Source organism: Phyllobates terribilis, unplaced genomic scaffold (genome assembly GCF_046119375.1).
Source record: "Phyllobates terribilis strain yellow unplaced genomic scaffold, ASM4611937v1 Scaffold_2__4_contigs__length_985480577, whole genome shotgun sequence".
Lineage (NCBI taxonomy): Eukaryota > Metazoa > Chordata > Amphibia > Anura > Dendrobatidae > Phyllobates > Phyllobates terribilis.
Window position 1 is genome coordinate 214,157,070 of NW_027362762.1, and position 16,850 is coordinate 214,173,919.

Here is a 16,850-nt window from a genome sequence, read left to right on the forward strand (position 1 = left end):
AACAGTTGGTCATCTGACCACATGAAATCTCTTGGAGAGGCCAGGGTGGGACCCTTGGGTCTCCTGGCCTTGAACCTCGATGGACTGCTAGCTTCCTAAGCTTGCCACTACCTTCTCTCTGTGGGGGCCCGCCAGAAGCGGGGGGGCCACTGGTTGAGGTAGTTGGCCATGGAAGTCCCAAAGACACACCTGGTCTATCCCAGGTGGGCCAGCGGAAGGGTGAGACTGTGTAATGTTATACCATCTTGAGTATTTGCTGAGGCTGTTCTAAGTGTGGCAATACTTTATTGAACCCCCAAATGGACGATACACACAGTTTTATCCTCGCCCTGCGTTGCCTGAGTAGTATTATGCCCACGGAAGACCCTGTGACTTCACACTGCTTATTTGCTAAGACAGCTAAAGGAGTATTTCAAATATGGACACTCGTGGCATATCCAGAGGCAAGCCATGGCATATCCAGAGACAGGCCGGGGGGCCCCTTGATCTCCAAATAAGAGAAGTGCTGTGATTGCAAAGAGCTATACAATGAATGGAAAGATACCTACTGTCTGTGGTCTTTATCCACAGGTGCAGAATATACAGGAGACAAATATGAACATTTATTTCCTTATAATCAGGAATTCTATATTACTGGTCTACAGAAATATTCTGGAAGTTACTCATGCAACATATAATATATAGCTCTGTAGAAGGGGCTCTTTATAAGGTAACATAATATATTATATAACATTATTTGTATTTTACATGGCACTTTAAATACATAAAGAGTTTGAAAACCAGAAAGAGGTGTGATCACAATAACGCCATAGGAAGAAATGGAAGTGTGAGTTGCTAATGAAAAACATACTGTCTACCACCCCCTCTCCAGTCCTTTATCTCTGCTACTTACCACGGGCTGCTTTGTAATGTCTACTAGATCTTTAAGGTTGTAATACTGATGCTTTTCAAAAGCAGAAAACAGCATGTCCAACACCTGCTGCTTGTCCGCACGTGCACGCTTTCCATCGTCTTTTTTCTTCTTCTCGTATTCAATCTGCACAACAAACCGATGAAAGAGAACAATGATATGGTTGATATGATATACAAAAATACATATAGACTTAGCATTTATGTTCGCTTGTAATAACAATTTATGGTTGAGAATTAAAGGTGTATCTAAGGAATTTAACCTCTCGACAGAGCTTGATGGCCAGATGAATTTACTGATGTTTTTTTATTTTCCTTATCAGAATTCCCTAAGAATAAACTATCTGTTCTGCAGCTGAGACGCCTAGATGTCGTTTTCAGATGTTATCAGCTGGAAAAACTCAGCAGAGAATAAATGAACTGCATAAGGCAAAAAAAAAAAAAAAATCAATAGGCCATCCCATCTAATGAAGAGCTGTCCTGGTTCCTTAAGAGCCACCATAAAGCCAGTCTTTGCATTTGCTAGTTAAAGGGAACTCAACACCATCTTTTTGCTGTCCCATCTGAGAGCAGCATGATCTAGGGGCAGAGACCCTGAATACAGCACTGTGTCACTAAGGCTACGTTCCCAAGATGAGTTTTTGGGGACTTTTTTACGCTGCGTATTTTCGAAAAAAATGCAACTAACTTATTTTAAGTAATGAGAGCAGAAAATCTGCAACATCAAAAACTCACCAAAAGCTCATCCTGGGAATGTAGACTTACTGGGCTCCTAGCTGCAGTTGTCTGTTGCAGATTTGCTATTCCGCTCAAAGCTAAGCTTTGTATAACCCCGTCCACACCACTAATTGGCAGCTGTCTGCCTACACTGTGCATGGACAGAGAGCTGCCAATCAGTGCGGTGACATCTCATAAAAGAATTATCTGCCATGTACATGATTATTTATAATATCCAGCGCTGACTGATGGCTATAAATGTTAAGAGATGCGGCTGAGCTGCTGTGGGTTAAGGACAAAGTCTATTAATGGGAACAATGCTGCATTCACAATTCTAATCAAACTATTAGCTTACATCCCACACAAGACATGATGCTCGGTATTATATTACGGCGTGGATGAAGCTGGGCTTATAGTCCTTTGAATATTATTCAGATCAAGGAAGTAGAGTATGAAGTTACTAGCAGAGAGAGATCGAACAGTATCTGCTTTGTGTCGTTCTAGCGGAGGGCACACTGGCCGCCATATGTACCAGATGCTGAGTGACAGCTAAACTGGAGAAATTAAATTAAACTAGAAAAAGGAGACAATGGGTTCATGCTAAATTTAATGTATTACTTGTATTTTAATTTTTTTAGTTTATTTTTTGTACATTATTACAGGCTGTCATCCTGCATGAGATGCTAACAGCTGCCACATGGACAATAGGAAACAGGTTGGAGATGTACAGTGACTTTTATAGGAGAGTTTTCAAGGCATGCCCTGTGATGCGTGCAGATGTCACTGCGCAGGGAGGGGGGAGGTGAGCTGTGATCATAATCATTTGTTAATGCTGTATCCTATGTTACCTATATATAGGTATTATCTTTCATGTGCCAGTGGTTTTAAAAAAAAAATGTTCCCAGAATCCTGATCTATTCCAGTGATGGCGAACCTACGGCACGTTTGCCAGAGGGGCCATCTCCTCAGCACTAGCACTGCCTGATGGGACGGCGCGCGTGCAGAGGAGAGAGGTGGTGGCGCTAGTGCTGAGGATATGGCGCACATACCCACTGGTAGGACTGTGATATAATAAGAGACTGAAGCAGCAGGGAAATGGGCAGAGGTGAGTAGTTATTTATTTATTTTTTTAATGTGGGGCCATTATACCGTTTGCTGGCCAATCAAGCACAGAGATACTGTTGTTTTTAAACCAGGTATTGGTACTTTTGGCAGTGTGGACAGGTGCCAAGTCCTCCTGGAGAATGAAATTTCCATCTCCAAAAAGCTTGTCAGCAGAAGGAAGTATGAAGTGCTCTAAAATTTCCTGGTAGACGGCTGCACTGACTTTGGTCTTGATAAAACACAGTGGACCTACACCAGGAGATGACATGGCTCCCCAAACCATCACTGATTGTGGAAACTTCACACTAGACCTCAAGCAGCTTGGATTGTGGCATCTCCACTCTTCCTCCAGACTCTGGAACCTTGATTTCCAAATGAAAATTGGAACTCTGGGACCTTGTGGAGTGTGTCAATGACTGCCTTATGGACATCTGTCAAGTCAGCAGTCTTCCCCATGATTGTGGAGCCTACTCAACAGACTAAGGGAGCTTTTTAAAAGCTTAGGAAGCCTTTGCAGGTGTTTTTTGTTAATAATTTTAATTTACTGAGATAATGACTTTTGTGTTTTCATTGGCTGTAAGCCATAATCATCAACATTAACAGAAATAAGCACTTGAAATAGATCACTCTGTTTGTCATGACTCTATATAAATATATGAGTTTTACTTTTTGTATTGAAGAACTGAAATAAATTAACCTTTTGATAATATTCTAATTTAGTGAGATGCACCTGTACATTGGGTACAAAGACTTAATACTAGTATTGAGCATTCCGATACTGAAATATCGGGTATCGGCCGATATTCGCGGTATCGGAATTCCCATACTTAATTCTGATACTTTTAGAATATCGTATACTGGAATCGGAAGTTCCCATAATGCAATGAGCCAGTTTAATTTTATTCAGCCAATGAGGATCGTAAGACGTGTGGGCACATCCTGTTAGGCATGTAGGCATGTTAACTAATGGCATGGCTGTGATTGGCTGCTGAAATTATGTCATGATGCACTATAAAAGCCGCCGCCGCCATTTTGAGCTCACTCTGCTGTGAATTCAGTTAGGGATAGGACACTGCTGTTCTGAGGGACAGTTTTAGCTACCTATTTGCTCTATTCTGCTTTACCCAAGCTACTTTATAAATCGCTGTGCCTTGCAGCGCTAGTGCGCAGTTCTCTGTGCTGTTCACCACTGTCTGAGAGGTCTCTGTGTGTGAGTGCAGCTCACCCTGTAGTGTGTGCTTCAGCCACGTCTGGTTGTAGTGCACTCAGCGTGCGTCACTGCCTCATACATTGTCCTTTTTTGCTAATTGATCATTTTTCCTGATTTCTCCTATTAGTGTGGTGGTTCCATCAGTATTCAGCTACATTGGTTCCAAACACACTATATAGGAGTAGATAGAGGAGCCTTTCTGCAGCATTGTGCCCTGCAGCCCAGCCAGATTAGTATTAGCCTATTTTTTGTAGCCTCATCTATTGCATTGTAGGTTACCTTCCTGCATTGTAATAGCTACAAAAAGTTTGTGATACTATCGGTATTACATCTTTGGGCACATCCAGTGTCTTTTTGTGACAAAAAAAACCTAAATAAAGTTCACCAAACACTCCACTTTACAGTTGTGTAGGCCACATTAGCTCATATTAAAGTCTAGTCCACACTTTATAAAATTAGTGTTTCTTATACCTGTTAGCAGCTGTTCAGAAATAAGCACACTAAGCCCTTAGTACTTTTCTGCCTATCTTTATCAGTCTACCAAGATGAAGAAGGCAGGGAGTAAGGCATGTGGTCGTGGGCGTGGAGTTTCTGCAGGGAGAGGACGTGAGGATTCTATGCCTGCAGGGAGAGGACGTGGGGATTCTGTGCCTGCAGGGAGAGGACGTGGGGATTCTGTGCCTGCTGCGGGCACCAGTGACTCAGCATCCCCCAGTTTTACCAGGGAACAGTCCTTTATGCACAGCTTTGTAGGAGCTAGCCGTACCCCACTGCTGCGGGAGGACCAAATTGAAGCCGTTGTCGGATGGATGGCAGCTAACGCATCGACTTCAATTAGTTCCAGATCCTCTCAGGTCCTGAGCACTGAAGAGCACCCATCTGTCTCTTCACCACCTGCCAAATTGCCCAGGCAGTCAGAGAGCCCTGGACAGGAGCCATCTCTACTTCTGTTCTCTGAATCTCTTGACTTGGAAAGAGGGGGCCAGCCAAGAAGAATTCGAGAATTTGAAGAAGAGGTAGTATGCAGTGATGCGCAACAGTTTTGTCTCTCTGAATCTGAAGAGGCGGGTTGGCCAGTGCCTATGGTCAGCAGCACACCTCAGTATGCATCTGATGATGAAACTCAGGTGCCACTTTCTGGTGCGTACTGTGCTGTCAAGACTACCCAGGAGAAGCAGTTGTTTGAAGAGGGTGGTGTAGATGATGAGGTCCTTGACCCATCATGGCGTGAGGGACAGGAAGGTGGTGGGAGGAGCTCTGAGGAAGAGATTCCCCGAATGGCCCAAAAAGGAGGGAGAGGGAGGGGGCAGACTTGGTTGCCTGTAGCCTCCACTTCGGCACCCATTAGGAGCATGGCTCTTCCAAAATCCAAAGCGGGCGCTCCCAAGACTTGCAGTGCCTGGTCCTTTTTTGACACAGTTGCAGATGACATTTGCTTTGTCAAATGCAAGCTGTGTAATCAGAAGGTGAAAAGAGGGAAAAGTGTCTGCAACCTCAATACAACAAATATGTGGAAACATGTGCAGACCAAGAACGTGGTGGAGTTACAAAAACACACTGAAGACCTAGGCCAACCTACAGCGCCACCTACCACCTCTTCAGCTCGTGTTGTAGCCTCTTCCTCCAGCTCACACACAGCTGGTTCGGCTTCCTCACAGGATCATCATGGAAGAACCTCTGGCACTGTTGTACAGAGACACAGTGTAATTCCACCCACAGCACCACTTTCCCCGTCATCCTCACACTCCCAGGCCAGTCTACAGCCATCGTTAGCACAGGCATGGGAGAAAAGGCGCCCATACTCGGCAAACCACCCCCGACCACAGGCTCTGAATGCTGGCATTGCAAAACTACTGGCCCTTGAAATGCTATCATTCAGGCTGGTGGAGACTGACACCTTCCGTAACTTTATGGCATTGGTAGTCCCACAATAAAACGTGCCCAGCCGCTTTTATTTCAGCAGGCAAGCCGTCCCTGCCCTGCCACAGCATGTGGAGGGAAAAATTAAACATGCGCTACAAAACGCCGTCAGTAGCAAGGTCCACCTGACCACCGATGCGTGGACCAGTAAGCATGGACAGGGACGATACCTTTCCCTCACTGCCCATTGGGTAAATGTTGTGGAGCCGGGTACAGATCTTGAGAGTGGCGCTGTACATGTTCTGCCAACTCCAAGGATTGCAGGAATCCAGTCTGTACACATTGACTCCTCCTCATACTCCAGTTCCTCTGAATCAGCGCTGCAGGAGCCGTCTACCTCCACATCGACCCGTGAACGGTTACCTGTTGTGATGACCGATATGAGCACAGCCGTGGCCAAACGTCAACAGGCCGTATTAAAATTAATTTCTTTGGGGAATCGAAGCCACACAGCGCAGGAGCTCTGGAATGCCATCAAGCAGAGGAGCGACGTGTGGTTTGTGCCAGCGAATCTCCAGCCAGGCATGGTAGTGTGTGACAATGGCCGAAATCTGGTGGCAGCTCTGGGCCTAGGCAACCTCACTCACATCCCATGTCTGGCACATCTGCTCAACTTGGTCGTGCAGAGTTTTTTGAGGGACTGTCCGGATCTTGATGCACTGGTGCACAAGGTCCGCATAGAGTGCGCTCACTTGAAGTGTTCCAGCAACGCAAGATCGCGCATTGCAGCTCTGCAGCGCCGATTACGTCTTCCGGAACATCGCATCATATGTGACCTACCCACCAGGTGGAATTCAACGTTACATATGTTGGAGAGGTTGTGTGAGCAGCAGGCAGCAGTAATGGAGTACCAGCTGCAGCAGGTGCAAACAAGTCGCAGTGCGCGCCGTTCACACTTCACCACCACTGAGTGGGCCTCTATGAAGGACATTTGCCACGTTTTGCGTGCCTTCAATTATTCCACGCGGATGGCGAGTGCAGATGATGCACTAGTCAGCATGACTATCCCCCTTATCTGCCTGCTTGAAAAAACACTGCAAGCACTAAGGGAGGAGGTTTTGGAAGAGGTGGAGGATGAGGAGTCACAAATGCCATCTGCCTCTGTACAGTCTGTGCAACGAGGTTCCTCACAAAGGCCTAGGCAGGGGACACTTTGTGAGGAGGATGAGGAGGAGTCAATGGAGGAGGAAGACATCTGTCCAGAGGAGGGAGGTACACAATGCTCTAGTAGTCAGTATCTAGAGCGAGGGTGGGGTGATGCAGAGCAGGCAGAGATCACGCCTCAAGCAGGGGACAGCATTTCTTGGCCAGCTGGCAGTCTGCAGCACATGGTTGATTTCATGCTGCAGTGCCTGAGAAACGACCGCCGCATCGCCCACATTCTCAACACAGCTGATTATTGGGTGTCCACCCTCCTAGATCCTCGCTACCGGGACAACTTACAAAGCCTCATAACACCGTTGAACCGGGAGCGTAAAATGCGGGAGTACCAAGACGCACTGGTGCATTCCATCATGTTCTCCATTACAACCAAGAGCAGTGCTGCTAGTGCTTTACAAAGCAGCTCAGTGCGTCGAGGCAGTGGAGGAAGCTCTGCACAAAGAGGGAGCAGAAGCAGTGCCTCAGCACAAGGCAAGACCAGTATGGCCCAAATGTGGCAAAGTTTTGTGTCCCCGCCGCCACAAATGTCTACACCATCACAGACGGCTCCAGTCAGCAGGAGGCAACGTTTCCGTCAGATGGTGACAGACTACATGTCTTGCCCTCTCAGTGTACTCCCAGACGGCTCTTCTCCCTTCAAGTTTTGGGTCTGTAAGCTGGATACATGGCCAGAGCTTAGCCAGTATGCATTGGAGGTGCTGGCTTGCCCTGCTGCTAGTGTATTATCGGAACGCATCTTTCGTGCCGCAGGTGGTGTACTAACAGACTGTCGCATGCGCCTATCCTCCGATAACGTTGACCGGCTTACTTTTCTGAAAATGAACAAGGCCTGGATCTCGCATGAATTTGCCAGTCCTCTTCCAGAGTAAATAATTGGTTGGCAACAGTATCCAGGTCTCCTGTGGTGTTCATGTTTCTACCACCTGAACTGTAATCCCTGAGCTCCAACACCGCCAGTTGCTGTTCAGAAGTGCTGTCTGCACAGTCAACGCTTGCTCCAGTTTTATTGGGGTTCAGTAACGTCAGATGATCCCCAGCTGTGTGTCCGGCAAATTCTCCTGCTCTGTCCACATCCACTGTACTACTAATTTAAAACTTGCTCCAATTATACCTCTAGCTCCTCTGTTTTTAGTATTTACCCTGGGCTCCAACACCGCTAGTTGCTGCTCAGAAGTGCCGTCTGCACAGTCAACACTTGCTGCCGTGTTATTGGGGTTCAGTAACGTCAGCTGTTCCCCTGCTTTGTGTCCGGCAAATTCTCCTGCTCTGTCCACATTCACACTACTACAGATTTTAAAGTTGCTCCAATTACACCTCTGGCTCCTCTGTTTTCAGTATTATCCCTGAGCTCCAACACCGCCAGCTGTTTCCCAGCAGTGTCTTTGGCATGGGTACTCCCTCCTGCCCAGCCTGGTTCCAGCACGCCAGCTGTTTCCGGGTAGTGTCAACGTCACTTTGCCTCCAATGCGTTGTCCTATCGTGTTGCGGTCGGGTTAGCCGACTATGGTGCCTGCAGTATAGGTGACTCCTATGTGGGCTGCGGTATCTGGCAATGAAGGCTGGTTCCATAGTGCCAATAGGACAAGCACCCCCTGTAGGACTGCGGGTTTCGGTAACTGCGGCCGGCTCGCGGCCTTGCAATTTTTTTTACATGGGTACCTTCTGCTACCCATCCGGGTTCCAGTACCATCAGCTGGTTCTCGGCAGTGCCTTTGGCTTAGGTGCCTCCTTCTCGGCATCCAAGTTCCACCAACGTCTGCTGGTCCTTGGTAGTGCTTTCTGGCACAGGTACCTCCTGTTTAGTAACCGAGTTCCAGTACAGTCAGCTGGTCCTCGGTAGTTCCATTGGCTCTTGTACCTTCTGCTACCCATCCGGGTTCCAGTACCGTCAGCTGGTTCTCGGCAGTTCCTCAGCCTTCTTGTACCTTCTGCTACATTTCCAAGTTCAAGCTTTTTGAAAGGGTTCTTGATAATCACTCTGGATCTCCCTGACGAGGACCCCGAAGACGAGGACCCCGAAGACGAGGACCCCGAAGAAGACCAAGAAGATGACCCTGAAGAAGATGACCAAGAGGACAAAGAACAAGAAGACAACCACCAAGATACAGAAGAACAAGAGACAGAAATCCAAGAAGCAGAAGTACAAGAAGCTGCAGAACAAAAAGAGGAAGAACATTAAGCATAAGACTAAAAATCAGAGCAAAAGATATTATCTAAATTATAAGCAGAAGAAGACTAAGCAGTGTATGGGGGTGAGTCCGTTCCTCCTCGTGGTGCCCCTGGAAAAGACCTGCTGCTGCAGGCCAAACTGAACGCGGACAAATCCTGTTGTAAATCTTTTGTGACGGGCAGAACAAAAGGTGTAATGTTCAAACTTTTACAGATAACTACAGGAATGCCTGTCACAAATAAGAATATGATGAAGAAGAAGAATATGAAGAACATGAAGAAGTAGAATATGAAGAAGAATAATAGTTGAATAAGAAGAATATGATGAATGTAAAAAAAAAGAATAATACGAAGAAGGTGAAGAAGAAGAAGAAGATGAAGAAGGTGAAGAAGAAGTTGATGAAAAAGATGCTGATGCTGAGGATGATGAAGGAGAAAGTGTGGGAGAAGTAAAAAAGAAGGTGAAGAGCATGAAAGTAGTGAAACATAAATATCTGACAAAATATAAAAAAAACTTAACATAGTCAATATTTCCGTAACTCAGAACGTCTTAAAAAAAATATTAATTTCTGCTATTCCATTTGATTGGGTAAACCTCTATGCCTTTATTGTCTCCGCCACCTCCCCCAATACATTCTACATTATTGTTAGTTGTTTTCCTTCATGTAGAATTAACCTACAAGGAAAGAAAGGGTTTATTTTCATTCCGATATTTGTGTCCCATTGACTTGCATTGGTTTCCGGTATCGAAATCGGCGATATCCGATATTTTTTGGGTATCGGTCCGATACAATCCGATTCGATATTTCTCGATATCGGAAGGTATCGCTCAACACTACTTAATACACATAAAAGGAAGTTGTTACAATCTGTGTCGAGTTAGAGAATATTTCTATTTCCTTCCTCCCTTTTGTGTCAATAGCTTGTCACTACATCCTTTTAAATATGATTTTAAACAGATGGACTCTTCAGTGTTGAGTCCATTCATTACCGATGGAAGATTAAGTTATACTGAAACATATTAAATCTTATTACCTTATGTTTTATATTTTTACTCTGTAATTCTATTTTGAAAATTCAATAAAAATTCAGTTATAAAAAAAAAAAAAAGAAGAAAAGGATCATTATTGTTGCTCAGTGATACCTGCTGCGAGAGTCATGCGAGTGGTGGCAATGGTGTGGTTGGAAAAATGGTCCTGTGAGCAGCATTTGCCAATTGTGCCACCAGCAATAATGACATTATTTACTATGGTGATTTAATCAAGAAATTATCACAATATCATATTTCTTTTCTTCATTTGCACTGGCCAATAACAATCAGGATATAATATATGTAGATGAAGATGCGCTCTATAAGGGTAGGTTTACATGAACGTATTAAAAAAAAATAATTGGTTAACGATTCATCCAGAAAACTGGGACGATTTTTTTTCTCACTTGTCATCCTTGTGAAATCTTTTTTTTTCCTTTACAGCAGCTATTAATCATTTATGAAGACCATTTACAGTTTCCTATGCTTTGAATTGCAGTGTATCTGTAAAAATCGGATGCTATCTGGCACCCAATTTTTTTCTTGCGCCCATAGACTAAAATGGGTGAGTCTCATCAGATTTACTAAATGCTTGCTGCAATTTTCTCACACGCAGATTCGATCCCTGAAAAAAAAAAAGGCTCATCTGCACTGCCCCACTGAATAAACATTGGTCCGAGTACTGTCCGTTTTTTTTTTATGGTCCGCACTTGGACCTAAATTATGGTTGTGTGAACAAGTCCTTATAATAATACTGTTATGTGCATCTCCTATCTGAATAGGAAATCCTACAAGCTCTACATCATCACAAGTGAGGTCATCTGTGCGCAGCCAATCATTTCTGATCACAAATTATACATTTTACCAACCTACGCCATATTTGCATTGCTCAGAGGCACTGTTATTATTACATTATAGAGCAGACTGCCTTGCAAAAACAAATACAGCCGCTAATTGTAGAAAACTGCCACCCGCTGCCCGACAGCCAAAAGCAAAAGGGAACATCAGATGAGAACATCCACAGATATGAAAATAGAACTTCTAAAAGTCGCCCACAAGAAGGAATACATTAATGTGAATTTAATTGTGTTTGTAAATGACTAACGTTAGGCAGAAAAAGTTGACACGACTAATACAGACATCAATCATCTAGAAGCAGTGAACACATTTATAGCGGGCACATTCATAAGTGCCCAGTTAGGCGCCACTTAGCAGCACGGACTTAATGACATTTTATGTATGCATACAGAATATATCATCCTCTCACAGCCGCTCACACAAGAACCTTCCCAGCTAATTGGGGATGTAAGAATGAAGCAGTACGGATTGCCACATTAGGCCACTAGAAGTGAACTGTCAGATTCCATGAACTTTATCTTATGGCAATTTGCCTGCCTGGATTACATGTACAACTAATTCTCACAAAGGACTAATGTAACACAGCTATTTAAAGGGAAAGTTCTATTAATAGAAGTGAAACTTTTGTGCAATCTTGTACTTAAAGGGGTTGTCCACTGCTTGGACAACCCCTTCTCATTCCTCATGTTTGGCCTCGTTACAATATAAATATCTATACTCACGCTCCGGTGCCGACGCCATTCCAGGGGTGTCGGTACTCGTGTTCCTGGGGCTCACGTGAGGTTATGTCACAAAAGCCCTGCGCCCAATCAGTGCTGGCGTCACTGTCCCTTCAGACATATTGAACATCAACAGGAAGTCAGGGCTGTGGCTGCTCGATTTGTCTGAAGGCGGGGACAGTGACGCCAGCGCTGACTGGCCGCAGGGCTTTTGTGACATAACCTCACGTGAGCCCCGGGAACGCAATTGTTGACACCGCTGGAAGGAGCCGGCACAGGAGCGTGAGTATAGATATTTTTATTGTAAAGGGGCCAAACATGAGGGATGAGAAGGGGTTGTCCCAGTAGTGGACAACCCCTTTAATTATATTTTGACTAAAAAATTTTCAACATTTCTCTACTTACAGCACAAACCTGTAAAACAAACTCCACTGACTGAACTTGACAGGGTGACAATGTAGAAAATTTCCCTTTACATGATCTAGCTGGGAGATCTTTAACTAGACTGAACTCTAGATTTTAAAAAGGACACTTTTGTAAACTACATGCAACAAAGGGGTCTTGATATCTATAGTTAACCCTTTGCTTGCTTTGGGGGTACATTAACAAAAAAACATCATTAAAAAAAAACCCTTCTCTAGAGATATTGGACTGTGTTTTATCAGCAGGAGATTGAGGGAAACACAACTGGAATCAGGCCCTCGGCCCCTACATCTTAAAAACTTTCTGACAGATTCCCTTAAAGACAAGCTTGTCTAAGGCCGGCTTCAGACATCCGATTTTCACATTACATTTGCAAACTGCGATTTCCAGACCAGCCACGAGTCTCTTGAACAGCCTCCAGCATATAAAACCTGCGACCGATCTAGAAAATGCAGTTCCTATACGGACTGTGAAACTTGGATGTGTAAAGCCGGTCTTAGAATGAGAAACTAAGCTGGAGAACTAAAAGGAGAATGCTATGCTTTATTTCCACTATCTATAATTCAGCTAGTAATAGTATATATCCGCTAGTATTACCTTATTTAGTTGTTAATTCAGGAAATTCATGCTATAATTCTCTTAATTGACTCATTCATCGAGTGATTGGCAGCCAGTTGACACTGAAAGGTTATTGTGAAATGATCACTCTTAGGAGCTCTAGTTCACAACAATCTTCAGTGTAAATGCAGCTTAACACTATGCCTTGTACACACAGATGAGGCAATGTATGTCACTTGCCCGTTACTGCTTGGCTACCAGGCTGGAGGGCTGCAATCAATCACTTTCTAGAAATTGTAATAGTCTATGACATTTCTGTGACTTGCCATCAGTGCAGTTGCCACAAAGCACACACACCCAGCTACAAAGCACACACACCCAGCTACTCATTGAATGCAGAGAGTATATGGAGCAGCTGCCCCAGGGAAGTTTTTTAAAATAGATTTAAACATTTATATAAAAATAATTGCATTATTTAGTGAAGTGAATGAAGCAGAATAGACTGTTACGGAAGTCAAGCTCCTATGCTGGGCTCTTCCTTTTCTCAATTCTTTAATGAGTTTAGTGAAAATGTATTTAATGGAATGAGCTCATGAGAATAAATGGATTAAATATTAGCTCCTGAAAATGTGTTCTGTGTTCTCATGGCACGAGTCCAAAGTGCTTCATTAGAAAATATTATTATACAATGTATAGTACACGCAATCGTTCCATCATGTTCTTCCAGTCTGGTGCATTTGTCGTTTGCTTTAGACCTAAATTTCAGATGTACAGGACTCAAGAACACTGGGGGTTCTTAAAAAGCAGGGGATCACTGGAAGTGAAATTATTCATTCATCTACTGCAAGATTTACTATTTAGCACTAAAACACTGTATATATTGGTATTAATCCATCCAAAAACAAGTCCCAGTCTCTTGCAGATATTGTCAGCAAGTGTTCATCAAAACCCTAACCAGATTACTGACAGCAATGACCAAAGTTGTCAGAAAAATGTTCTCCATCTGCATCACACTAAGGTTATGTGCCCACAATGCAGAAATGCTCCGCATTTTTCCTGAGCGTTTATGCATCTCCCTGGCAGAAAAAATGCATGCGGATTGTACATGAGTTTTTCCTGCCAGTGACAAGCGGAAGTAAAGCGTTTTTGTATGCATTTCTGCATGCGGGTTGTCAAGCGCTTTCCAAGCGATTTTAGCATCACTTGGAAAGTGCTTGACCACTTGGTCACACTATATACACTGTGTGCAGAATTATTAGGCAAATGAGTATTTTGATCACATGATACTTTTTATACATGTTGCCCTACTCCAAGCTGCATAGGCTTGAGAGCCAACTACCAATTAAGTAAATCTGGTGATGTGCATCTCTGTAATGAGGAGGGGTGTTGACTAAAGACATCAACACCCTATATAAGGTGTGCTTAATTATTAGGCAACTTCCTTTCCTTTGGCAAAATGGGTCAGTAGAGAGATTTGATGGGCTCTGAAAAGTACAAAATTGTGAGATGTCTTGCAGAGGGATGCAGCAGTCTTGAAATTTCCAAACTTTTGAAGCGTGATCACCGAACAATCAAGCGTTTCATGGCAAATAGCCAACAGGGTCGCAAGAAGCGTGTTGGCCAAAAAAGGCGCAAAATAACTGCCCATGAATTGAGGAAATCAAGCGTGAAGCTGCCAAGATGCCGTTCGCCACCAGTTTTGCCATATTTCAGAGCTGCAACGTTACTGGAGTATCAAAAAGTACAAGGTGTGAGATACTCAAGGACATGGCCAAGGTAAGGAAGGCTGAAAAACGACCACCTGTGAACAAGAAACATAAGATAAAACGCCAAGAAATATAAGATATAAGACTGATTTTTCAAAGGTTTTATGGACTGATGAAATGAGAGTGACTCTTGATGGGCCAGAGGCAGGATCAGTAAAGGGCAGAGAGCTCCACTCCGACTCAGACGCCAGTAAGGTGGAGGTGGGGTACTTTTATGGGCTGGTATCATCAAAGATGAACTTGTGGGACCTTTTCGGGTTGAGGATGGAGTGAAGCTCAACTCCCAGACCTACTGCCAGTTTCTGGAAGACAACTTCTTCAAGCAGTGGTACAGGAAGAAGTCGGTATCGTTCAAGAAAAACATGATTTTCATGCAGGACAATGCTCCATCACATGCATCCAACTACTCCACAGCGTGGCTGGCCAGTAAAGGTCTAAAAGAAGAAAAAATAATGACATGGCTCCCTTGTTCACCTGATCTGAACCCCATAGAGAACCTGTGGTCCATCATAAAATGTGAGATCTACAGGGAGGGAAAACAGTACACCTCTCGGAACAGTGTCTGGGAGGCTGTGGTGGCTGCTGCACGCAATGTTGATTGAAAACAGATCAAGCAACTGACAGAATCTATGGATGGAAGGCTGTTGAGTGTCATCATAAAGAAAGGTGGCTATATTAATCACCAATTTTTTTGGTTTTTGTTTTTGCGTGTCAGAAATGTTTATTTCTAAATTTTGTGCACTGATATTGATTTACCTGGTGAAAATAAACAAGTGAGATGGGATTATATTTGTTTTTTTTTAAGTTGCCTAATAATTCTGCACCGTAATAGTTACCTGCACAAACAGATATCCTCCTAAGATAGCCAAACCTAAAAAAAAAAACACTCCAACTTCCAAAAATATTAAGCTTGAATATTTATGAGTCTTTTGGGTTGATTGAGAACATAGTTGTTGATCAATAATAAAAATAATCCTCTAAAATACAACTTGCCTAATAATTCTGCACACCGTGTAAATCCATGCAACCGGCATGGATTTATATAGTGTGACCATAAAAGAATGGTAAAAAATAAATATTATACTTACCTTCTGATGGCCCCCGGTGACCTTATCCGATCCGTCTTGGCTTGCCGGCAGCTCGCAGTGAACTAAAAGGACCTGCCATGACGACGTCATTTAGTCAAGTGATGGGTCACGCGACCGCCGGCGTCAGCGGTCGTGTGACTCGTCACATGACTAAATGACGTCACCGCAGGTCCTTTTTAGACCATCGCGAGCTGCCGGCAAGCCAGGACGGATCGCTATGGAGAGCGGGGGCCATCAGAAGGTAAGTATAATGTATATTTTTTATTTTATTCTTTTTTTTTACAGGCACTATGCTACCCGGATCCGGAGGAGAGTCTCCTCTTCTCTAAACCCGGGTACCATCCGCACATTGAACCGCATGGTATCCGCATCTGCAAATTCAGTGATGCGGATTACATGCGGTCCAATGCAAGTCAATGGCGGTGAAAAAAACGCGTTTCCGCAAAATAATTGGTAGTGCCGGGAGCACATCACTGCCATGCGCTGCCCCGGCTGTGGAAGAAGAAGAGGATGCTGTTCGCCGGGGGACATGGCTTCTATACGGGGACCATGGCTGCTATACGGGGGACCAGGATAGGGGGACATGGCTGCTATACGGGGACCAGGATAGGGGGACATGGCTGCTATACGGGGACCAGGATAGGGGGAAATGGCTGCTATACGGGGACTAGGATAGGGGGACATGGCTGCTATACGGGGACCAGGCTGCAATAAGGAGACCAGGCTGGGGGACATGGCTGCTATATGGGGACCAGGATAGGGGGACAAGGATAGCGGGACATGGCTGCTATATGGGGACCAGGATAGCGTGACATGGCTGCTATATGGGGACCAGGATAGCGGGACATGGCTGCTATATGGGGACCAGGATAGCGGGACATGGCTGCTATATGGGGACCACGATAGGGGGACATGGCTGCTATATGGGGACCACGATAGGGGGACATGGCTGCTATATGGGGACCACGATAGGGGGACATGGCTGCTATATGGGGACCACGATAGGGGGACATGGCTGCTATATGGGGACCAGGATGGTGGACATGGCTGCTATATGGGAATCAGGATAGAGGGACATTGCTGCAAGATATTGGCCAGAAATACTATATGGTGCTAATTGTAAAACAATATTATTGTACGGGGCCAATTAGGGGACCAAAAAAAAGGGAAAAAAATTGTAAAAAAAATAATTTCAAAATAAAAGTATGAAAAAATATT

General features: G+C 44.4%; 1 protein-coding gene across 1 annotated transcript in view; it reads right to left on the minus strand.

The window, feature by feature from the left end:
• GTF2F2 (general transcription factor IIF subunit 2) overlaps positions 1-16,850 on the minus strand; it is a 201,510-nt gene that overhangs the window by 39,144 nt on the left and 145,516 nt on the right. The window contains exon 8 of the mRNA XM_073663879.1: positions 893-1,036. Coding sequence (XP_073519980.1) covers positions 893-1,036 — 144 coding nt within the window. The remainder of the gene's footprint in view (positions 1-892; positions 1,037-16,850) is intronic.